The sequence below is a fragment of the Sciurus carolinensis genome, chromosome 5 (genome assembly GCF_902686445.1).
Source record: "Sciurus carolinensis chromosome 5, mSciCar1.2, whole genome shotgun sequence".
Lineage (NCBI taxonomy): Eukaryota > Metazoa > Chordata > Mammalia > Rodentia > Sciuridae > Sciurus > Sciurus carolinensis.
This window is the reverse complement of record NC_062217.1, coordinates 3,797,852-3,823,284: the sequence shown is the minus strand read 5'-3', so window position 1 is coordinate 3,823,284 and position 25,433 is coordinate 3,797,852. Positions and strand designations below refer to the sequence as shown.

Below are 25,433 nucleotides of genomic sequence, written 5' to 3'. Positions count from 1 at the left end.
ACCAGCCTGGGCAATAAGGGCAAAAATAAAAATAAAAAGGTCTAGGGACATAGCTCAGTAGTAGAGAGTTTACCCAGCATGTGCAAAGTCCTGGGTTCAGTCCCCGAGACCATAAAAAATAGAAATAATTCACCTTCCACCCCTCTGTGAGAAGCTGGGAGAGAGGGTGCCATCTCCTTCCATGTTGACATTTTAAAGGATGACTCCCAGCCCTGGAGAAAGACATCCCTGCATCGGGAAGCTGGCAGGAAGCCGAGATAAGCATCTAGAGGAGTCAGGGAATTTACAATGGAAAGTTCTCCAAAGCCAGCACCCTAGGAAAAGGAGAGCAGGGCCTGGGGCTAGGGCAAGACAGTCTCAAGGTCAGTAAGAGGGAGGGGACGGTCAAGGTCTTGGTACTGACCTGCCTTTTGGTGAAATTACTGTGAACTGCACATTTCTTCTTGTCTTTTTTATGTTTACTGAGTCTTGCCCTATCAACATGGTCACATTTCATTTTAAAACTAGTCTATCACAAATATTTTCCCATGATTGATAAATGTTTAATAAGTATTAAAATAAATACCAACAACAAGAGTATTTGTAGCTATCTTCTTACACTTGTTAGCAATAGGTCCCAGGTTATATTACCTATGGTATAATTGAAAAAGTAAATCATTTATTTTTAAAAAGGTGAAACATTATTGTCAGGGTCACAGACTGCAGGGCTCCATAGAACCTTGTTCCATATTTGCATTTTGTAAAGATGAGGCTGTGACTTAGGTTTGAAGTCTTAGAGGATCAGGTGCCCGAAGGCAAAGTCTAATCTCAGATGAGGTCATGGTAATGCCAGGCCAGGCCTCGTGCCAACTGGAGTTCTCAGGGAATCAACTATCAACACTGTGATTAGATTGGAGACCTAAGAGTACGTAGATTAGCTATACTAAACTCACTATTTCTTCCTTTTAGAAATCCTTTACAATTTACATAGTTCATAATCTATGTTCCTAGTTTCTACCTCAACCAATACAACTACTGCTTTATTGATCACTTTATACTCAAATCTTGAATATATAAAACCTCTCTTAAGTTTTTAAAAAATTTCCTAACAAATCAGAAAGAAAGGGGTGATTGATGTGAGAGAGTAGGTGGAGAAGGTATCGTTCTGGCGGGGAGCGTGGGTAGCCCTGTTACCGGGGCCTGAGCATGGGGTGCTCGGTGTAGACCTGTGGGGTTCACCCTGGCTTTGTCAGTGCCCACTACATCTCCAGAGCAGCTTCACTCTTTATTCATCTGTAAAACAGGCCTAAAATAGTATATGCCTATAGCATTGTTCCCAAAACGAAAATTATTAATGCACTTAGAGGGTTTAGGACAGGGACTGTCCAGTGTTAAGTGCCAGAAAATTAGAAAAATGCTACAACACTCTGCAAATGGCTCACTCACATAATAGAAAATACAGGGAAACCACAATGAAAATGTTAAAAGATTTGAAGGGTCCCATGTCACAGAGGCATAGGACCTACCCTCGGGGCTCTAGGAATGATGAATAGGAGCCACAGCGCATAGGTGTGGCTTCAGAGTGGCTTGCAGAGACAGGGTCCTTTTGAAAGTTATCGATTGCTTATTATTTCATGGTATGAAAGCAGATCTGTATATAAATTTTGTAAGCATTATAAGCATTCCTGTCGCGCTCCCCGCCCGCAGAGAGACACGACACCTGGTTCTTTTCAGCCTTTTTATTGCGCGCACCCCCTTCCTCTCAGTTCTTTCTTTGTTCTTCTCCTTTGAGGAACTTACACTCCAATATATACATTACTGTAACCAATCAGCATTTGAGCACGAGGGGAGAGCATGAACAGATACAGGCAGTAAATGCAGACATGCAGTGATTATGCACTGTCCACGAGGGAACTCAACCAATCCCTGGAACTTCCTCAAAATGATGTCAGTTGTTTGTGCAAAAGCCAACCATACTGGCAGCCTGCCAAGCGCCATCTTAGCCTTACCACACCTAGGGCCAGGGGTCCCGGGCACCCCGACACATTCCCTTTTTGCAGGATTCTTTTCCATTAGAGATTGGTCTTGTCTGTAATTTTTTCTTTTTTTTTTTTTTTTTATTTATTTATTTTTTTTTACGTTTACATAGGGTAATGATGTTTATTATATTTTTTCCCCTCCCCCCCACCCCTCCCACCCCTCCCACCCCTCTTTTCCCTCTACACAGTCCTTCTTTCCTTCATTCTTACTGCTCTCCATAGCCTAACTCTAAACCTAACCCTAAACCTAATGCTAGCCCGTCCCACCCCCCATTATATGTCCTCATCCGCTTATCAGCGAGATCATTCGTCCTTTAGTTTTTTGAGATTGGCTTATCTCACTTAGCATGATATTCTCCAATTTCGACCATTTGCCTACAAATGCCATAATTTTATCATTCTTCATTGCGGAGTAATATTCCATTGTATAAATATGCCACAGTTTCTTTATCCATTCATCAACTGAAGGGCATCTAGGTTGGTTCCACAATCTGGCTATGGTGAATTGAGCAGCAATGAACATTGATGTGGCTGTATCTCTGTAGTATGCTGATTTTAAGTCCTTTGGGTATAGGCCAAGGAGTGGGATAGCTGGGTCAAATGGTGTTTCCATTCCAAGCTTTCTGAGGAATCTCCACACTGCTTTCCAGAGTGGTTGCACTAATTTGCAACCCCACCAGCAATGTATGAGTGTTCCTTTTTCACCACATCCTCGCCAACACCTATTGTTGCTTGTATTCTTGATAATCGCCATTCTAATTGGGGTGAGATGAAATCTTAGGGTAGTTTTGATTTGCATTTCCCTTATTACTAGGGATGTTGAACATTTTTTCATATATCTGGTGATTACTTGTACATCTTCTTCTGTGAAGTGTCTGTTCATTTCCTTAGCCCATTTGTTGATTGGATTATTTGTATTCTTCGTGTAGAGTTTTTTGAGTTCTTTATAGATTCTGGAAATTAGCGCTCTATCTGAGGTATGGTTGGCAAAGATATTCTCCCACTCTGTAGGCTCTCTCTTCACATTTCTGATAGTTTCCTTTGCTGAGAGAAAGCTTTTTAGTTTGAATCTATCCCAGTTGTTTATTCTTGCTTTTATTTCTTGTGCTATGGGAGTCCTGTTAAGGAAATCTGATCCTGAGCCAACAAGTTGAAGATTTGGACCTACTTTTTCTTCTATAAGATGCAGGGTCTCTGGTCTGATTCCGAGGTCCTTGATCCATTTTGAGTTGAGTTTTGTGTAGGGTGAGAGATAGGGGTTTAGTTTCATTCTATTGCATATAGTTTTCCAGTTTTCCCAGCACCATTTGTTGAAGAGGCTATCTTTTCTCCATTGCATATTGTTGGAACCTTTGTCTAGTATGAGAAAATTGTATTTATTTGGGTTTGTGTCCATGTCCTCTATTCTGTACCATTGATCTACCTGTCTATTTTGGTACCAATACCATGCCGTTTTTGTTACTATTGCTTTGTAGTAGAGTTGAAGATCTGGTATTGCAATACCCCCTGCTTCGCTCTTGCTACTGAGGATTGCTTTAGCTATTCTAGGTTTTTTATTCTTCCAGATGAATTTCATAATTGCTTGCTCTATTTCTGCGAGGTACATCATTGGGATTTTAATTGGAATTGCATTGAATCTGTATAGAACTTTAGGTAGTATAGCCATTTTGACGATATTAATTCTGCCTATCCAGGAACATGGGAGATCTTTCCATCTTCTAAGGTTTTCTTGAATTTCTTTCTTTAGTGTTCTGTAGTTCTCATTATAGAGGTCTTTCACCTCTTTTGTGAGATTGATTCCCAAGTATTTTATTTTTTTCGATGCTATTGTGAATGGGGTAGTTTTCCTAATTTCTCTTTCTGAAGATTCATCACTTATGTATAAAAATGCATTGGATTTATGAGCATTGATCTTGTATCCTGCTACTTTACTGAATTCACTTATGAGTTCTAAAAGTTTTCTGGTGGACTTTCCAGGTTCCTCTAAATATATAATCATGTCATCAGCGAACAGGGATAGTTTGAGTTCTTCTTTTCCTATTCGTATCCCTTTAATTTCTTTGGTTTGTCTGATTGCTCTGACTAGAGTCTCAAGGACGATGTTGAATAGAAGCGGTGAAAGAGGGCATCCCTGCCTTGTTCCAGTTTTTAGGGGGAACGCTTTCAGTTTTTCACCATTTAGAATGATATTAGCCATGGGCTTAGCGTAGATGGCCTTTATAATGTTTAGGAATGTTCCCATTACCCCAATTTTTTCTAGTGTTTTGAGCATGAAGGGATGCTGTATTTTATCAAATGCTTTTTCTGCATCTATTGAAATAATCATGTGATTCTTAACTTTAAGTCTGTTGATATGGTGAATGACATTTATTGATTTCCGAATGTTGAACCAACCTTGCATCCCTGGGATAAAACCCACTTGATCGTGGTGCACTATCTTTTTAATATATATTTGTATGCGATTTGCTAAAATTTTGTTGAGAATTTCTGCATCGATGTTCATTAAGGATATTGGTCTGAAATTTTCTTTCCTTGATGTGTCTCTGTCTGGTTTAGGTATCAGGGTGATATTGGCTTCATAGAACGAGTTTGGTAGGGTTCCCTCCTCTTCTATTTCATGGAATAGTTTGAGGAGTATTGGAATGAGCTCTTCTTTAAAGGTTTTGTAGAACTCGGCTGAGAACCCATCTGGTCCTGGACTTTTCTTTGTTGGTAGGCTTTTGATGACCTCTTCTATTTCATTGCTTGAAATTGTTTTATTTAAGTTGTGTATGTCCTCCTCGTTCAGTTTAGGTAGTTCATATGTCTCTAGAAATTTGTTGATGTCTTCAAGGTTTTCTGTTTTGTTGGAGTATAGATTTTCGAAATAGCTTCTAATTATGTTTTGTATTTCACTCGTGTCTGTTGTGATGTTTCCTTGTTCATTCCGAATTTTAGTAATTTGAGTTTTCTCCCTCTTTCTCTTTGTTAGTGTGGCTAAGGGTTTATCAATTTTATTTATTTTTTCAAAGAACCAACTATTTATTTTATTAATTTTTCCGATTGTTTCTTTTGTTTCCATTTCGTTGATTTCGGCTCTGATTTTAACTATTTCCTGTCTTCTACTACTTTTGGTATTGGTCTGCTCTTCTTTTTCTAGTGCTTTGAGCTGTAGTGTTAACTCGTTTATTTGTTGATTTCTACTTCTTTTTTTGAATGCACCCCATGAAATAAATCTTCCTCTAAGTACTGCTTTCATAGTGTCCCAGAGATTTTGATATGATGTGTCTTTGTTCTCGTTTACTTCTAAGAATTTTTTTATTTCCCTCCTGATGTCTTCTGTTATCCATTCATCATATAATAGTGTATTATTTAGTCTCCAGGTATTGGAGAAGTTTCTGTTTTTTATTCTGTCATTTATTTCTAGTTTCAATCCATTATGATCTGATAGAGTACAAGGTAGTATCTCTATCTTCTTGTATTTACTAACAGTAGCTTTGTGGCATAAAATATGGTCTATTTTAGAGAAGGATCCATGTGCTGCTGAGAAGAAAGTGTATTCATTCTTTGTTGGATGGTATATTCTATATATGTCCGTTAAGTCTAAATTGCTGATTGTGTTGTTGAGATCTATAGTTTCTTTATTCAATTTTTGTTTGGACGATCTATCCAGTGGTGAGAGAGGTGTGTTAAAATCGCCTAGTATTATTGTGTTGTGGTCTATTTGATTTCTGGAATTGAGAAGGATTTGTTTGACGTACGTGGATGAGCCAATGTTCGGGGCATAGATATTTATGATTGTTATGTCTTGCTGATTTATGCTTCCCTTAAGCAGCATGTAATGTCCTTCTTTATCCCTTCTGACTAGTTTTGGTTTGAAGTCCACATTATCTGAGATGAGGATGGATACTCCAGCTTTTTTGCTGTGTCCGTGTGCATGGTATATTTGTCCCCATCCTTTCACCTTTAGTCTATGGGTGTCTCTTTCTATGAGATGAGTCTCTTGCAGGCAGCATATTGTTGGATTTTTCTTTTTAATCCAATCTGCCAATCTGTGTCTTTTGATTGATGAATTCAGGCCATTAACATTCAGGGTTATTATTGTGATATGATTTGTATTCCCAGTCAATTGACTCATATTTGTTTTTGACATGATTTGGTTTCTCCTTTATTTGGCTATTCCTTTAGGCTAGCGCCTCCTGTTGCTGATTTGCATCGTTGTTTTTCATCTCTTCCTCATGGAATATTTTGCTGAGAATGTTCTGTAATGCTGGCTTTCTTTTTGTAAATTCCTTTAGCTTTTGTTTATCATGGAAGGATCTTATTTCATCGTCAAATTTGAAGGTAAGTTTTGCTGGGTATAAGATTCTTGGTTGGCATCCATTTTCTTTCAGGGCTTGGTATATGTTGTTCCAGGCCCTTCTAGCTTTTAGGGTCTGGATTGAAAAATCTGCTGATATTCTTATTGGTTTCCCTCTGAATGTAATTTGATTCTTTTCTCTCGCGGCCTTTAAAATTCTGTCTTTATTTTGTATGTTAGGTATTTTCATAATAATGTGCCTTGGTGTGGGTCTGTTGTAATTTTGTATGTTTGGAGTTCTATAAGCCTCTTGTACTTGGTTTTCCATTTCGTTCTTCAGATTTGGGAAATTTTCTGTTATTATTTCATTGAATAGATTGTTCATTCCTTTGGTTTGTTTCTCTAAGCCTTCCTCAATCCCAATAATTCTCAAATTTGGCCTTTTCATGATATCCCATAGTTCTTGGAGATTCTGTTCATGATTTCTTACCATCTTCTCTGTTTGTTCAACTTTGTTTTCAAGGTTAAATATTTTGTCTTCAATGTCTGAGGTTCTGTCTTCCAGGTGTTCTATCCTATTGGTTATGCTTTCTATGGAGTTTTTAACTTGGTTTATTGTTTCCTTCATTTCAAGGATTTCAGTTTGGTTTTTTTTCAGTATCTCTAACTCTTTATTGAAATGATCTCTTGCTTCCCGTATTTGGTCTTTTAACTGTTGATTGGTGCGATCATTTAATGCCTGCATTTGCTCTTTCATCTCCTCCTTCAATGCCTGCATTTGCTCTTTCATCTCCTCATTAGCTTCCCTGATCGTTTTAATTACGTACATTCTGAACTCCCTTTCTGACATTTCTTCTGCTGTGCTGTCATTGGGTTTTATTGATGTAGTATCTAGGTTTGTTTGGGACATTTTCTTCCCTTGTTTTCTCATAATGGTCAGTTGTCAGTGGGACCCTGAGATATTGCAGTTTTCCACTATTGGCTTATAGTGTCCCAGTAGATTTCCAGTGTATCACCTCCCAGCCTTCAGTAGCCTGATGTCTTGGAGGAATCTGATAAAGCAGCTCATTCGAAGAATACTGCCCCTAGCCCCCTACTGGTTCCACGTTTTGGAACTGGCTCTGTGCGGAAATGCTCTCACTGTGGGCCTGCACCGTGCAGCTGGTCGTGTGGGAAGAGCCCACTGCTGGAGTGTGGAAGACTACCTTGGGAAGACTCAAGCTGCCCTGCCCGGCTCTGATAAGCCACCTCTATCTGGGCCTGCCACCCGGGCTGAGCTTTACCCAGTGGGCAGACTCACCCGTGGCTCCACTTCAGTCCGAGTCTCTCAATGCCTCCCCTTCTTAACTCCTGGGTTGTGGAGCGACTGGAAGTGCAGTCTCCCTCTAGGCCGCCATCTTGGATCGCCCCGTGAAGAGAGCCCGCAGCCGGAGTGGGCAGAGCCGCCTGAAGAGGTCTCCGGCTGCCCTGCCCTTATCCCTGAGGCTGATTGCAGATCGAGGCACTCCGCTGGTTCTTTGCAGGAGTACACTGCACTGCAGCGGCTCCGGGACTCGGAGCCTGCTCTGTTCAGACAGGCTCTCACTAGCGGGCCAGTTCCGTTCCGAGAACCTGGAGAAGCTGGCTGTGTGGGCGGGGCCCACCGCCGGAGTGCGCAGGACTGCCTGTGGATGACTCTAGCTGCCCTGCCCGGCTCCGATAAGCCACCTCTATCTGGGCCTGCCACCCGGGCCGAGCTTTACCCAGTGGGCAGACTCACCCATGGCTCCACTTCAGTCCGAGTCTCTCAATGCCTCCCCTTCTTAACTCCTGGGTTGTGGAGCGACTGGAAGTGCAGTCTCCCTCTAGGCCGCCATCTTGGATCGCCCTCTTTTTTTTTTTTGAGAGGAGGTATAACATTAAAAGCACAGGTAAGAAAATAAAAACAGTCAGGACTTCCTTACACTAACAGGCTTTGACACAGCAAAGGATTCAGCCAGCAAAGTTGACAATCAACCTACAGAACTGGAGAAAGGAGTTGTAAACCATATGTATGATAAAAGATAAATGTTCAATATAGATAAAGAATTTACACAACTCAATAGCAAAAACATTAATGATAACTATTCCTTGGTTAAAAAGAGGGCAAAGGACCTGCATAGAGTAGACATTTTCCCGGAGAAGACATGCAGTGACCAGCCGCTCTGTGGAAACGCACTCAACATCACTAACCATGGAATAAACCAAATCAAAACCGCACCCTGATATCCTGCCTGCGAGGACGGCCTCGGGAGGGAGACGAGAGGTAACAAGTGCTGGCGAGGGGTGAGGAAGGAGAAGCCTTGGCACTGTTCGCAGGGATGTAAATGCGTGCAGCCATTATGGAAAACAGCATGGAGTTTTGTCAAAAAAGAAAAAATAGAAGTGCCATATGCTCAGGCAGCCCCACTTGTGGATAGACATCCGGAAGAAAGGAAGCCAGGAGCTCAAAGAGATGTCTGCACTCTGCTCATTTCCTCTCATTCACCATGGCCAACATGGAGAGATACCTCGGTGTCTGTGGCTGGGGAGTGGAAAAAGCTATTTGGGCATACATGCACAATGGCATGTTATTGAGCTATTGAAAAAATTCCCTTTTTTCTCAATAATATGGATGATCTGGAAGACACAGAACTAAGAGAAACGAGTCAAGCACAGGAAGACTAACGCGGCATGATCTCACTGACATGGGACATCTGAAGAACTCCAGCTCAGAAGCAGAGAACAGTAATTGCTAGGGCTGGGAATCCCGGTCAAAGGTCATTTTCAGCTAGAGGTGCAAGTTCTGGGACCTAATGTCCACCATGGGTGGTGATGGACGTTGGATTAGCATGATTGTGGCAGTCACTGCACGCTGTCTATCAAATCAACACTTTGCACACCCTAAACACATTCTTCATTTAACAGTTACATATTTTAAAATTAAAAGAATTCAAATTAAGACCACAGCAAAAAGCCACTAACACACTAAGGGCACAAAAAGGGGACAGAACAACTTCTGGAGATAGCTGGTTATTTCAATTGCACAGCATGTATGTTTCTGTTATTCAGCTGTAGACCTGCAAGGGTCAGTTTACTGTATATAAGTTAGACTTCAATAACCTTGTAGTTGAAAAGAGACAGTCCTGTTGGGCTTCAAACAAAATCTAACCACTCCTGCAGACTATGTGAAATAATTATGTTTACATAGGTTGACTTGATTAAATATGCTTGCATTTTTGCTTTGTATAATTTCAGTGCTAGCTCAAAATATTGTCCGTGATTCATTTTAAAAATCTTAAAGTGAATTATATTTCAATTAATCACATGATTAGGCCTGTCTGTTTGCAATCCATTTTCACATTTAAGGATGTTGCTTAATTCAATTATGCCTTTCAAATTTAGCTTTTGAATTACTTATCAATTTGTCTATTACAATTAAATATATATCTGTAAACATTTTATTCTAGAGTTAAAATGAATATTTTTTCTTTTAGAGATTAAATTGAATGAAATTTGAAATTAATAGGAAACTTGACAGATGTCTCATTATTATTTTCCCCTGCAGTTTACAGAAACTGTTCCTTCTCTTAATGAAACAACATTCAATAGTCAAGCGCTCCTGTAGTTTCTGATTGATAAGACAATGAGAGAAGAAAACTAATTATAGTATTGATTGCTTCCTGTAGCAGTCCCCTGGTGCTGCCAATTGCCAAGCAAGACAGTTTGTTGGAAAAAGACATCATGTTCAAAGATGCGACAAAAAGTGTGTGTGCGCAGCAGCCTCAGGACGGGACCCCAGAAAGCAGCATGGTGAATGGCCCCAGCAAGCCTGAGCAGGTACTCACCGCATGTCTACACAGCCTCCCTCGAGAAGTGTGCTTTAAATCCAAATGGTTCAAAAGCAAGTATCTGCTCTTCCCCATTCAGAGAAAAATTAATGGGTGCATAAGTCAGTATTTTGATTGCAATTCCCACAGGTAAGTAGGGCATTGTACTCCTAATTGACAAGCATGGTTGCCATTGTTTATATTGGCAGTTTGATTTTGACAGTCTTTACCACCTATGAGAAATGGACACTCAGCCAGGATCGCTTCTTACAGATTTCCCATTGGGTCCTTTCTCATTGTTTTGATGATTACATAATCTGTATTTTTCTGTGTCCTGCAGTTATCCAAATATACACAAAAAGAGGAAGAGCAAAGAGTCATTAAGAGCTGTTTATCCTTAGAAGTAAACATGGTGGTGCTGCGTGTGTGTGTGTGTGTGTGTGTGTGTGTGTACGTGTGTACATGCACACCGTTCCTAAGCTATGGGAAGGCACTTGGGAGTTGGGAAGGATTACAGAAATTAATGTATTTTCTTTTTTCATTGCCACAGAAATAAATGATTTCTTTATGTTTAATGTTTTGTAAGTGGTAGCATGATTTGCATTTTAGAAACCATTTTGTTTCAGTATATCTAATTCTGAATATATTACTTTAGCCAGGTTTTTGAAACATCTTCTTCTCAGGATTAAATTTAAATCAGATAGCTTTAGATAAATTATACTTAATTTTTTGTTTTTTAAAAATTTTTATTGGCACTGATTTGAAATATTCTCTTAATTGGTTTAGAGAAATGTGTGGTTAATTTGATTTCCTACTATTGAAGTTTACTAACATTCAAGAAACTTTCTAACACAATTACAACCAATGCATGATTTGTAGTCAATGTTTATGTGAGAATTTATTAAGTTTCTGTTAATTTGTTTTTAAGCTATCCATTATGTGCTTGAGTTCAGCAGCAATACAATGGCAATTACTTATTTAACTAAAGAAGTGCAGAGTAAGTCAACTCTCTTGGCAAGGTCTTGCAGTTTTCCCTCTGTGATTCCCTCTGTGAATTAACATGCTATTTCTAAAAGACAGAAAACGCTCCTTAAAAAAAAAAAAAAAAAAAAATGGGCAGACCTTCGTGACCCAGCCCAATGCCTGGGTTGGAATCCTCACTGTGGCTTTTCCTCCTGCAACATCAGCCTTCACTGCTGTGGGCTGGTGTCAGTCACGTCAGTCACGTTCTGCTCCCATGTCACCTGGGCGGGAGAGGTGGTTGCTCAGTCTCCCACCCTGCAGCATCTCTCTCAGGTCCCATGTTCCCCCTACCCACGTCACACCCATGGGCCGTCCTGGCCACCAGGGCTGGGTGGCTCTCTGCAGAGGAGGGAGTGCTCACATTTTCAAGATGATGCATTCACATGTCCTGGGAGGGTGTTAGGAAGGCTTCCCAAAGCAACCAAGTCTAATTAACATTTTTTAGAGAGGTCCATAATGTAGAAAAGTTTCTAAAATTAAAATAGAACCACTTAGCATCTCTCCTTCCAGATTTCATAAAATGTAGGTCTTATCAAATGGTAACTATGTTAATGAATATTCAAGGCTTGATTTAACCTTTTTTTAATTTCTGAGAACAAATGAGATTAACATTAGCTTTTACATTATCTCTGAGAAAACAGAATTTTTCTTTTGCTGTTCAAAACCATGCAAGAAGTTTAGTTCTCCCCAGTCAGTGTAGATTGACTACACAGGAGATTCTGCACAGCAGAAGTCTTCTCTGCCTTCATGACCTGCTTAACTCACATAATGCCACTCAGTACATCCACCAGGCTTTATTCCTTCAAAGTAAATTGAGATCTTTGTAGAGAATACTAATATAAAATAACACTTTATATTGATTAACACTTTAACTTAAAAATGCTTTTATTTGCTATTTAAATCCCCCAAATATCACTGTGAGCAATTTATTATCCACTTCTGATACTGTTGCTCAGATTTCAAACTGAGTTTTCGATGGATCAGACTTCAGAGATGAAGCAAATCACCTAGAACCACAGGCTTCTTTGACCCTGTACTCAGGGCTCTTTTGGGTGCAGCGTGGCAAGCTCCTGGCGCAGCTCCCGGGACCCTGTCAACTTGGGATAGCCCCGCAAACAGCAGGGAAGGTCTGTACTCCACGTGGGCCTGGCGCGGACGGGTTCTGACTTCCGGCGCTAGCTGTCCTGCTGTTGTCCACAGGCACACCAACGTGCAAGCTCTCGGGCACTAGCTCCCAGCGCAGGAGCAAGCAGTCAGTGAAAGGCCTGAGGAGCCCACTGCTTGAGAAACGCGGTGGGCGGTCGAAGCTTGTTCCAGGCTGTCTGTCGTGGTGGCAGGGAAGCCCTGGGATGCTTAGCAAAGTGTTCCTCCCGCTACCACGCTGACCTGTGGGGACACCAGCCATCTGTCTCTTCTGGTGTTCTCTTTCCTCTTCATTTCTCCATCTTGGATTGCTAAGTTCCCCTGAACCTGAATCTGGCTGCCCTTATCCCACATGTCAGACCATCTCTCTTGCCCATTGGATGTCTGGTCCCTGGACATAGACTTCTTATCTCCGAGGGAGAAAAATCACAAAGGAACAAAACAGTGAACCCAACAGTACAGAAGCCGTATTGGAATGGTGGAGACCAGGCGTCTGCAGACTCAGAACACCTCCAACACTCCAATTCAAGCTGGTTCTCAAAACGTTTCTCAGCCTGTCTCCTAAGTTCTGGGTCTTCTGTTCTGGATTATGTCTGCTTTGTGATTCCATCTCTCCTTGAAGGAGGTTTATAGTAACCACCAGGATGGTCAGTCCTAGGGGGGACTTTCCTTGACCCGTTCCTCTGATTCGGGCTTGGACTACTGTCGTGTTCCTCTGTGGACCCGGGTGGTGGGCATGATTCAGCTTACGACTCTTCTTCCACTTCAACTTGTTCTTCCACTTGCCACGAGCTCTCACATGTCTTTGACATCTGCATAGAGAATCTGTGTCACAGATGCTCTTGCTTCAAGGGGGTCATCAGAGCCTCCTTCTGAACTATTTTGGAATCTTGTTGCGTGCAGGTTCTTCCCTGATCTACCCAGCATTGTATTTGTCACAGGCCAGGGAGTGTTCACATCTTTGCTTCAGCCCAGAGCTTTCTGCCCCTTGCAGCAGCTGCCACTGGAGATGGCAGTCTGTGGGAATGCCAAGGAGACGTCCCTAGAACAAATGCAAGCTTCGTCATACTACCCATCCCATGTTTTTTTGAAGTGTGCAGGAGGAAACTGGCATTGAGATGGTTAAGATGGTGGTCGTAAGAGCCATTTTATTAGTGTAAGTAATTATGCTTAAAGAAAATGATCTTGCTAATACTTCTCCTTTTATGATTGCTTTTGGAGTTATATATGCATGCTCACTTGCTGAATATTTTACTATATTTTTGTGTTGTTCAGAGATATTGAATCATGTCAAGTGTGGTGGTTCATGCCTGTAATCCCAGTGACCTGGGAGGCTAAGGCAGGAAGATTGCCAAGTTTGGGGCCAGCCTCAGCAACTTAGCAAGAACCTGTCTCAAAAATCAAAAAGCAAATAAAAAGGTCCGTGGCTGTGGCTCAGTGGTTAAGTGCCCTGGGTTCAGTCACTAGTACCAAAAAACAAAAACAAAAAAAAATATTGAATCATATTATCAATTCATATCATATATGCATAGATATCTACATTTCTACTTTTGGAGGTATTTATGACTGTGTATAAGATTTTGTTCTTTGAGCAAATGCTTGCAAAGACATTAGAAAGAAAAGAAATTTATATCTGCCCCTAAATAGATGGTAAAAGATCCCTCTCATGCGTCTCTTTGTATAGAAGTTTCCCTTCCATAAAACACATACAAATCCATTTGCTTTATTTTTCAGATTCCTTTTGTACATGAGGGTAGACATTCCAGACTGTGAACCTAGACTTCAGTGAGGTCATCCATTCATAATTTCAGTCTTGTCCACATTGACCCTAGGTACAGTGTAGTCTCCCCCAGCTGCGCATGGAGGCTCCTCTCCCTGGGGAGGTCTGGTCACTTCTCCTCTTCCTCCACCCCTTTTTTCTCTTTTGTGTGCTAAATAGTCCAGTGCCGGGCAAAGAGTAGATGAGCAAGAAAGCTCGGCGAATCTCTGGGTGTATGCGCCATGCTTATCCACCGTCTGCTGCAGTTTCTGCCTTGTCACCCAGTGGCTCCTCCCCAGCTTCCGCTTCTCACTCACCAGCCGTGTGGCCTCAGGACTTCGTCATTGGTTCAGGATGGAGCTGTGTTGCAGTTGGTTAAGGCTGTAACAGTGAAGGCAAAACTTTTAAGTTACTGTTTAGCAAAGACATTTCCCTCAAAAGCAGTGTGAGAAAGAGAACCTGATTTCTAAAGCAGAAAATGGGTGAGGGTCTCATAGCGGGCAGATGATGAGTGAGTGACCAGGATTCTCGACTTGGATAGACTGGACCCCATCTTAGGGCTTTCCACAGGCCCCTGTGCACCTCCCTGTGAATCCAGTTATGGTGAAAGCACCCTGTCAAGTCCTTCTGCCAGGGGCCTTGTGGTTGACCTCTGGTCACCCTCCACCTCTGACCAGGGTCCTCTTCCTCCACCTCGCCAGGTGAGGCCCCATGGCCCTCATCCAAGCAGGAGTTCAATGGGCAGTCCACGAGACCCCTCTCCTCCATTGCCACCCACTGGCTCCACTGGCTGTGAAACACCCCCTGTCCATGCTTGTTCGGAGGCCTTGCCTCATCCCGGAGCCCATGCAGGGGTCACTGTCCCTGCCTCTATGTCCCAAGCACAGTCTTTCTTACCGTGCTCTCACAAACACCCCTAAATAACTTCCTCTTCAACAAGAGACAGACCAGAGTCCTCCATACGTGGCCATGACTTTCCACTTCCCGGGGCTGAGATGTCCAGGACAGGACTGTGTTTCTGTGGTAATGGGTCAGGGACAGCTTGGGAAACGATGGACTGACTTCAGGAACTCATGGGCAAGATTCCAGTACGTGAAATATTCACTAGTGTCTGAACAACAGCCCAATGTTTAGCTTTTAAAATGTGTCATATTTTTCACTTTATAAACATTTGGCTAACTTGTTAAAACACAAAGTTTATGTATAAATCACTTAGCAATGGTCCACGAAATTAATAATACAATATCTAATACAGATGCAAATATAAAATGCAAACAAATATAGAATGCAAACATGAATTCACTGATAGGAACGAGCTGTGTGCTCACAAGGACGTGGACAAGAACATTCTTTGTTCTTTTACTCTCTTGTTTGACATACGGAAACCAGTGCTGTAATATTATATCCAGTGTCTACTTACTTTTCAGAGAATCTTCTAGATCCATAAAATTGAGCATTGCACATTCCTAAGCTAACTTCCCTCTCATTAAAGAATCCAAATTCATCTGTTTTTTTTATTTAAAATCATGCTCAGTTTTTAAACTCTGTCTCCCAGTGTTGAAAGAAACGAGAAGTCTTTGCTTTCTTCATGGGGGTTATCCTACTCTCCACTCTCGCTTGAGAGTATTGTAAACAGAATAAAAATCACACAGATCTGGAATCCGCTTTTGACATCTGGCCCCTCCTAACGATGCAGAAACTAAGGTCTATGAACAGCAGTAACAGGAGATGGGGTGCAGGTCCCCTGAGTCAGCTCTCTGTCCTACAAAGGACTCACAGCTGCCCGAGTGGTCAGCGGGGGAGGAAGCGCCCACATGCTAAAGAGATGCTGATGGATGCAGTGACTGAGTGACAGGTGTCTGCGGAGTGTGCACGTGTACACTATGGGTGTGGAGCATGGGGTCTCCTCTGATTATACTCCTCTGTGGGTTTGATTTTGTTCATTTTTATTGAACTGTGTCATCTTTTCATAACAATTTATTCACTCAAGCGGGCCTCACGCTTTTGACATGAGATTGCAGGCGGAACATCTACCGTGGGACAGCTCCTTGGAAAGCTATTAGAATTGACCACACTGGTCTTTTCCTTAGGTCAAGCTGATGCCTCCAGCTCCCAACGACGACCTGGCCACGCTGAGCGAGCTCGATGACGGCAGCCTGCTGTACGAGATTCAGAAGCGCTTTGGGAACAATCAGATACACGTGAGTGCCCTGCAGATTGCCTTCTGCCCTGCCCGGCCTGGCCGATACCTTCTTCACCCTTCATCACTGCACTCCAGGCCAGCACCAGGCTTCTGGTAGCTTCTGTTTGTGGTGATGGCTTCGGTTGAGTGTCTTAAAGTTCAGGTTCATTCTGCTTCATTTACATAAGGCCAGTGCAGCCGGGTTCCAAGTTCAGAGCTAAGTGTAGAAGCAAGAACAAACTGAGCGTAGGCGCGAGTACTCACCACTCTTGAACTCTCCTGCTGTGGTGATGGCTATGATGATCTTGCTGGACCCAGCAGGATCTGCAAATCCTTATAAGACGACTCTGTCTCCGCTCCTTTGCTTTACCCTGCCAGACCTGGAAGAGGAGCTGAAGAGACTCATTGACTATGCATGAGGGCTGCACCATTTGCACAGAAAGAGAAACTGTTGCTGTAAGTGGTCAGGAAGCGCCTCTGTGTGTAAAGTAGATAATTCAGACACAGATTTCTGATAACAGGATACAAAAATATTACCAGACAACAGACAGTACAGAGAGCCGATCTGCAGTGGCCCCACCTTCTTTGATGTCCCTTCTTCTAATGCCGAGGACAATGTAGGCCCCTTGTCATCTCAAAGCCCTTGCAGTCCCCCGCCATCTTTTGCCCCCAATCCTTTTGATTCTGTTATTTTCTGCACAGAGCAGAGAGCAATTCAATCAGAACGTCTGCAGAGAAATCTGATTATGCACATACCTGTTATCCTTTCTTGATAATACCCATTATTCCTAATCTCCTGAGAAATTGATTAAGTAATTTCCATGTAAATGTGAACTCTGAGATTTCTTTACAAGTCATAAATTGTTAGATACTGATTAGTCTATGAAAATGCAATACGGCATCTTGACGCTTGGATAAATTGCCTGCCACCGTAAATACACTTAAAATTAAATACTTCTATCAAAATTAATGATAGTGAGTCATTGGCATTAAGTGGTGAAAGCTGATTACTTTGGTCTGTTACCACCCTGGTACTTTGTAAAATGTGTGTGGTTTGCATCCCCACTATTGTTTATTTTTCCTTAAGCTTTTTACTTTTAATTATGGTGCTGTCTTTCTGTAACTCAGAAAGATTGCTTGAACTATTGGTGTTCCTGTCCCCTGCAGGCTGCCAGTGACTCTGTCCCTAGCTCTCCACTTTTGCACAGATCTCCTCCGTGGCCCCGACCTGCAGGCCCCCAGCTTCTCCAAGGCCCGGCCCTGCCTTCCTTAGGAGTTCATTCCCCTCAATCGGACCTCACAATGACCTGAGGTCACTTTCACGAAGCACGCAGGTCCTCTGAAAGCCTCTGTCTGAACTGTTGCCTGTGGCTTACATTTCTCCTGGGAGGCAGACCCCTGTCCTTGTCCAGGGGCTGGGACCTCAGCTACAAGACCCCATGACCTGCCCCTGGGTCCTGAGCACAAGCCCTGAGGACTCTGCCCTGCTCATCACTCACGGGTCTGGTGTGACTTCCCCCCTGCAGGGGACTTCCCTGAGAGTCCTCTTTCCACAACATCATCTTTCTTCCCCCATGAAAGACAGGGGGAACCTCCACTCAGATGTTCCTTGGTGAGCATCCCTGAGCTTCCAGGCTGTCACGGTGGACGGTCATTAGGACAGGCATCTCTGTGGGTGGCCGTGCTGCCCTGTTGGTGCTTGGTTGACAGCTGGCTCCTGTGCTGGGTGCTGAGCACAGTGAGGGTGGAGCCACACTGTCCTGCTCTCACGAGGCCTGCCCAGTGCTTTCCAGTCCAGCGACCGACTCCCACCAGGTTATCCCAGTCCTGGCTCTAACATGTCTTCAAGATGATTCTTGCTCTACTCAGTGTCTCTCTCTCTCTCATTGGAATTAACATTTCCTGGCTTTCTCAGGTTTACACATATAATATAAGCTTGACTCTCTGTGAGGACTGGCTTTCCTGTCCCCATACCTGAAAGAGTGAAGAGCTACATCACCTGGGATCGACTTCGTAAAAGGACTGCTCTGAGTTATGGTGTTTGAATTCACCCCAGGGGACCACGTGCACTTTAAACATTATGGATTTAACGATAAGTCCTTCCTAAACATCTTCTGTGGACTACTAGTCATGTGAACTTCTTACAAGTCTGCAAAGAAAATAAGCATTTTAAAGAACCCATCCTACAATTTGATAGTCTAATTTGAGTCTGTAGATAAAATAAGAATTGGGGTTTGCCCTTTGTATGTCTTCATGTAATTTTTTAGCCTCGCTCCTCTAGTACTTCATTTTTATTTTCATTTACACAAGTATCAGCCCTTGATTAATTGGAACTACAAACCAGGGCTCCTTCCCCACGAATAGAAAACACTAGTTTAGTCCATATTTCAACCTTTTAGAAAACAGAGTTGGCCCTTCCACCTCTCCCCACCTGCTCCTCCCACGGCCTGGCCTAGCTGGCCAGTTGCTCAGGCAGCTCACTAGGCAAGCACGTCCATGCTGGCTTCTCTTCCTTGTCCACCTCTGATTTTCCTGCAGATCTTGTCAGGCCTCCCCTCAAGATACACACAAAGTGCAGCCTCCACTGCAGCTGCCCTGGCACACATCGTACTTAAATTGTTGCATTTTGCATTAAACTTCAAATAAATGCATGGGCTTCTCTTACCTTCCTTCCATGTGTTCTCAGGGCAGGAGCCAGGTGAGCCTGCTACAATGCACACTGCACCCTGTCCTTTCCCTGCAGAAAGGAAGTCCAGTGTGCACAGAGGAAAGCCGGAGTGCTAGCCCACAGGCCTGGCTGCTTGGCCTCCTGCACCTTGCCTTTCTAACTCAAGGGCTACAGCTCGCCCCCTGGGTCCTGGACTCTGGCCATGCTGGTCATCTTGGTGCCCTGTGAGCCCATCTGGCACTTCTGCACAGGCCTCTGCCTGAAGAGCTTGACCACCCTATGCTGATGCTCCCCCGCCCCTCCTTCCAGGTGTTCAGGCCAGACTCCTTGCTGCTGCAGGCACCCCAGCCTGTCCTTGTCTGCCACTCCTGCCATCGATCCTCCCACCTGGCCGCACATCTCTGCAAACCTACCACCCTGCAATACTCTATGTTCGCCTTATTTAGACTTTATTGTGTGTCTCCCTCCTAAACACACATCCAGTATGCACACACACAGATGCACACACCTGATGTCCCTACCCAGTGAACTGTGAGCTGGTTGCACAATAAACACTGAATAGACAAGAAGCTTGCTTAGACCAAGTCCACATTTTTAGCACAAGCAAAGTTAATGCTTGTTTATCCATGGCAAACAACTGAGGCTGATATAAGTGTTAACTTGCCTCAGAGCCCAGATACAATATGTTAGCTGAATTGATTGTTTGATCAGGATTTTCATCTTTTTTCTGTAGTCTAATTTGTTATATAATGAGACCTTTTGAAGCCAACGGTAACTTGCCCTCATACCAAATTATACAGCACTCTTTTGAACGTTTAGACTGGGAGGCTTCCATATGTCCACAGCAGTAGGAAGTTCCCAGCCTTCAAACAGCAGGAATTGCCGATAACGAGGCACAGGCTGCGGGGAAATGCAGGCAGAAACGCCGGGGAGAACAGGATGCGCCATCCAGTCCTTTTATGGACAGCAAAGAAGCTTGTCAGCGGAAATCTCTGCATAAACACGCTAATGGGACTAGAGAATCATAAAGAAAAAGCCACAAAATAAACACAGGAACTCAGGACATCTGCTGAGCCAAGCTTAAACCTAACGGCGGGCCCTGAGCAAACCCGAGTGAGGACTGCAGAGCGGGTTCCACCGGGTGACTGGTGGAGGTGGTGTGCTGGTGTCAGAGGCGGACAGTAGCTCACGCCAAGGAGAAGCGACCCCTCTGCAGGCCGCTGCCCCATCTGCACGCAGCCGCCGCGCGATGCCCACCCCACGGTCCTGTCCTTACCTGCCGTCGGAACGCGCGCTGCGGAGGAGAGGTGCCCTGGGCGCGCCAGGGAGCAAGAGCGCAGGCTGGAGGGGAGGCCCGGGCAGCAGGGCAGGCGCCCTCCGCCCCAAGCGCCCCAGACGCGCTCCTAGTCGCGTTCTGTGACTTCGCCGTTCACGTGCGCTCACAGCGTTACAAGCTGTCCCGTCATCCCGGGGTGCACACGGGCCTTCTCCACGTCCTCCAGCAATGAGGCCAACAGGACACGATTCCTCAGTAGAAAAACGCGACTGCAGAGGGACTTTTAAAAAAGTCTCCCATCTCCTTTATCCGCTAATTTCCAAATTCAATCAACTTTGCAGCTTCCTTTCTCTTCTCGAGAATTTAACAGTAATTTAAAAGTACTACATCAACGATATGTCACCCTTCAAATCTATTATTTCATTTATGGCCTTTCTTCTGTTTTTGGCAAATGATACTGAAAGATCCTTGTTTTAAGCAAGCTCTTTGGAATTATGACGTACGCGGAATGATATGTGATTCATTAGTGGGCTGACTCAGTGCAGTTTTATTTTGTGACCTTCTGTGTAAGCAGCAGCTTCCTAACAACGGGATAGGAAAGGCCCTGCCCTGGTTCACAGCAGCGACTACAAAGTCCTGGCACCTGTGACCTTAGCTTAGTCCTGTTTTTTAAAATGTATTTGAAAGGAGTTTCTTTCTCACTCTTGGTTGTATTTCTGACATGCAGCTACAGTTGCTTGTAGAACTGGTTAGTAAGTTCTGCTCCTCAACAGTGACCACTCTGAATACATCCCTGTTGAGGTCTATTGTCCTCCACTGCAGGGCCTTGGAGTCCTTCCACTCTTCTTGTTGTGAGAGCAGACAGTCCGACACCTGTTTCCTGGGGTCCAGAAGTGCAGGTAGTTCTGTGGGTAACCTGCGGAAGGAATCCCGGGGTTTACTGGGATGGGAACGCTACTGGCTTCAGGAAATGTGGCCCTTAGCTCTCAGTGTGCTTGATGACTTGTTTCCTTAGTATTTTCAGACTCCAGCCCTTCCTGCAGCTGTGACTGGTGCCTCCTTGTGGTCCTAGTCTGCGCTTCTCTTGTAACTAATGACAGTACTGACAGACGTCACTGCTGTCGCATCTCCCTTTGTGAAGGGTCTGTTTGCTTATGTGCCACTTTAAAGTCGGGAGTTTTCTTTCTCATTCTCCTGGGTAGGCAGGAGTTCTTACACACCAGAATGCTCTTCCTCTGCCAGAGAAGCACCTTGCATATTCCTTCTTCTTACTTCCAACTTCTCTTGCGCTCTTCTAGTGGTGTCACCAGGTGAAGAGAACTTTATAACTTTTCACTTTCTTTAGGGTCAGTGGCCTTGTGTCCTGTTTAAGAAATTTTGGCCTTGATCATGAAAATGTTCTCCTATACTTTCTTCTTGAAGTGGATTGAAGGCATACTGCCATGTGGAAATGATGTCACAGTCCTAAAGAGGACATTGAGGACCAGTGCTTTCCCACACATCTATCTCCTGCTGAATTACAGCGACCTGTGGCGAATCAGATGGATTCCCCAAATGACCGGCTTCCAGAACCTTTTTTTCTGTTGTAATGATCTGTTTGTTGTCCAGCCAAAACCAAAATATCTTAATCATTGTAGGTACATATAAATCTTGATACATAGGAAGTCCTAATATTCTTCAGGAAGAAAATTCTGACCTTGTTCAGACAATCCTGACCTTTGAACAGTTGTATATATTTTAAAACCAATTTAACAATTTCAATTGGATTTTCATTAGTATCATTTCATGTATAGAGAGTAGATGAGAATCATTGAGATTTTTACAGTAATTCATTTTCCATTTCATGAAATGTGTTATTTCTTCTTCTGGTTGTTAATTTCTCTAAAATATTTTCTATTTTTTCATTTAGACCTCTTGCCCAGATGTATTAAATCTATTTCTAGGCATTTTTCAAGTTTTGAGAGTATATTCTTACTGAAATAATAAAATTCCACTTTCTAATTGTTTATGAATAATAAAGGAAGATATGCAATTTGATTTTTTTATATTCACCTTTTCTGTATCAGACTTGCTAAATTCATAAGTAAACTTTAATATATATGAATATTCAATTCAATTTTTTGCTTATAATGCTGTTCTATAAGTAATGACTTTTATTTTTCATTTTTAAGTCTTTGCACCTTCCTTTCTTTCCTTGCATTATTTTGTGAGATATGCCTATTCATTAAACTGACTGAAATCAGCAATACTAGACATCCCATTCCATTTCCAAACCCAAGGAAAAACTCCAGTGTTTTATAATTAAGAAGGTAGTTTGAGAAGCCAAGCCACAGCTAAATTTGCTTTACTTAGATTAGGCAGTTTAATGTTTTAAGTTATTACTATTTTTAAATCAAGAATGGGCATCAAATCTTATTAAGTGCTTTTCCTCCATTTATTAAGATGATTGTATGTCTTTTTGTATTATTAATTATAGGTGTTGATTTCACATAGGAAGGCAACTTTGCATTTCTAGAATAAAGCCTATTTGGTTGAGATATATTAAATTCTCTTTTTCTATATTGTTGGATCAATTTGTCACTGTTTTGCTTAGGAATTTTGCATGTATTTTAATGAGAGGTCAGCTTGTATATCTCTTTTCTCATTGCATATACCTGTTAGAGTCTGATACCAAGTTCATGAAGTCCTCTTGAAGTGAGAAATATTTTGTCTGTCATTTTCTAGAATAAACCATACAACACTTGTTTATTTTGTAATCAATGTTGGGAAAATTCACCAGTGAACCCCAAACTTTCTTTGGGCAAGGGGTTTCTAACACATATTCAGTTTTGTTCACAGAAAAGAGCTGTTCAGAGTCTCTGTTTCTTCCTCTGTTGGTTTGGTAAGATGCGTAACCATTCCAGGATTGCTCTCCACCTCATCTAAGTATCAAACTCCGCGTCTGACTCTAGTCCATAAGATCCTCTCTCTTCATCTGTTCTCAGGTCTGCAGGGTCTGCAAGCCATGTTCTGTTTCTGACAGTGGTAACTGGTGTATTGCCTCTGGTTTCTCTAATCATTCTTATTTGGACCAATTTTGTCGATTTTCAAAGGATTACCAATTTGGGTTTTTGATTTTGGTTTTGTCTCTGCTTATTCCTTTGATTTCTGTTCCATACTTTTTCATTTTCTTCATTGTTTCTGTATAATTTTATATAATTTTACAAGCTCCCTGAACTGGCCACCCAACTCATTAAATACCACCTTTTCATATATGTCTATATGAAAAGGCTGTATCCTTTATACCAGAAACACCTGTGGCTGTAACTGCAGTCCTTGGGTTATAGTATGCTTTAACCCAAATATTTTCTTACTTGTATTTTCATTCTTTTTTACTCATAGGTCATCCGCATATTTATTGTATAATTTCCAAATGTTTGGTGATTTGGGGAGGCATCCATTATTGATTTATTTTTTAATTAAAATGAATTTTTAAAAAATAATTTTATTGCTTATATTTAGAGTGTACAACATGATGTTGTGATATATTTTGTGAAGTGATGACTTCAGTCAAGCAAATTAGCATATCCATCATCTCAAATAGTCAACTTTTTTGTTTTGTTTTTGAAGTAAAAGCACCTAAACACTCTTAGTTAATTTTCTGTACACCACAGAATATTCCACCTTAAATTCTACCTAGATCAGAGAACATACTCTGAGTGACTCAGCTCCTCTATACTTCATGAAATCGAGCTTGGCACAGTGGTTTGTGCCTGGTATCCCAGCCACTCTGGAGACCAAGGCAGGAGGATAGTAAGTTGGAGTTTAGTCTGGACAATTTAATGAGTCCCTGTGTCAGAATAAAATAAAAAGGACAGTGGCGGCAGCTCAGTGGTAGAGCACTCCTGGGTTGGATCTCCAGTGCCCCCATACACATACACACAAATAATAATAATAAATTAAATAAATGAATGAATTTAATGAAACTGGTCTACGTTCACCTAAAACAGATGTATGTTCCCCATTGTCAGTATGAATGGCCCATATAAATTAATTGGTCAAACTTGATTATTTGACATTTTGTCTGCTTCTTCCACAAACTACTAAGCAAAATCCCTGTCATTGTGAACACACGGCTCTGTAAACACACGGCTCTGTCCTCGTAGCTGTTCTGTTTTCTCTGAATGACACCAGACCTTCTTTGATGGGAGTTCACAGTTGCTCTATCTTCCTCACTGATTTGTCAGGTTACCCTATGAACGTCCCTTATTATTTCTGGCGCTACTTCCTTACCTGTTCTCTGCATCAAGCGTTGGAGGATCACCTTCTCACCTGGTAGTGTTGTTTGCATTTGTGTCTTGATTCATTCTTTCACTTTCAAATTTTCTTCATTTTTATATGTAAGGTGCTTATCTTTCAAGTGGCACTTATTTCGTAGTTTAACCCAGTTCATAATCTGTGTCTTTTAACTCAAGTGTTTAGAACCTTTGCATCTGCTGCACTTACTGATGCATTTGGGTTTAACGCTATCCTTTTGTTACCGCTTTGTTTCATCTGTTCTTTGTGACTTTGTATCTCATTGCTTGGTCTCCCTAACTAGAACCCCGTTTCTGCTTCTTGTGCTTTAATGACTTCTGTGTTCTTTGCTGTCTTCTTCCTAGGCGCTTGTTATTTGCTTTAATTCTATATTTTTATTTAGACTGGCTCACAAAATCCCTTGATGAATTTTTAGCAGCTACTCATTTCAGTTGTTATGTTTAACGGAACAAAGCCTATTGCTTTTATTTAATTTGAATTTTCTATTTCTTCAGTTAAAATATTTGAAACGATTTATACATGTTAAAATATGGTTTTTCCTCATTCATTGTATCTCTGCTGATGATTCATAAGTCACGTAATTTTTAATCTTTGCAGGTACTGTGCATATGGTTCATGAATTATTTTTGTCTTTTTTAACAGACTTTCATTGGGGATATCCTCTTGCTTGTTAACCCATTCAAGGAACTCCCAATTTACTCTACCTTGGTGAGTATAAATTTAAAATACCATTTAATGATACAAAGGAACACTCTCTAGGGATACACCTGTGCATCAGATGATTGATTAAGAATAAAAGAGGGAGGGGACGGGGGAAGGAAAGATAATAGAATGAGAATAACATCATTACCCTGTGTACACGTATGATTACACAAATGGTGTGACTCTACTTTGTGTAAAACCAGAGAAACGAAAGTTGTACCCCATTTGTGAACAAAGAATCTAAATAAAAAAGAAAAAAA

General features: G+C 42.2%; 1 protein-coding gene across 4 annotated transcripts in view; it reads left to right on the top strand.

The window, feature by feature from the left end:
• Myo16 (myosin XVI) overlaps positions 1 to 25,433 on the top strand; it is a 606,187-nt gene that overhangs the window by 325,543 nt on the left and 255,211 nt on the right. For all 4 annotated transcript variants that reach the window (XM_047554578.1, XM_047554580.1, XM_047554577.1 and 1 more), the window contains exons 10-12: positions 9,984 to 10,134; positions 16,140 to 16,250; positions 25,114 to 25,179. In XM_047554578.1, the coding sequence (XP_047410534.1) occupies positions 9,984 to 10,134; positions 16,140 to 16,250; positions 25,114 to 25,179 (328 nt within the window). The remainder of the gene's footprint in view (positions 1 to 9,983; positions 10,135 to 16,139; positions 16,251 to 25,113; positions 25,180 to 25,433) is intronic.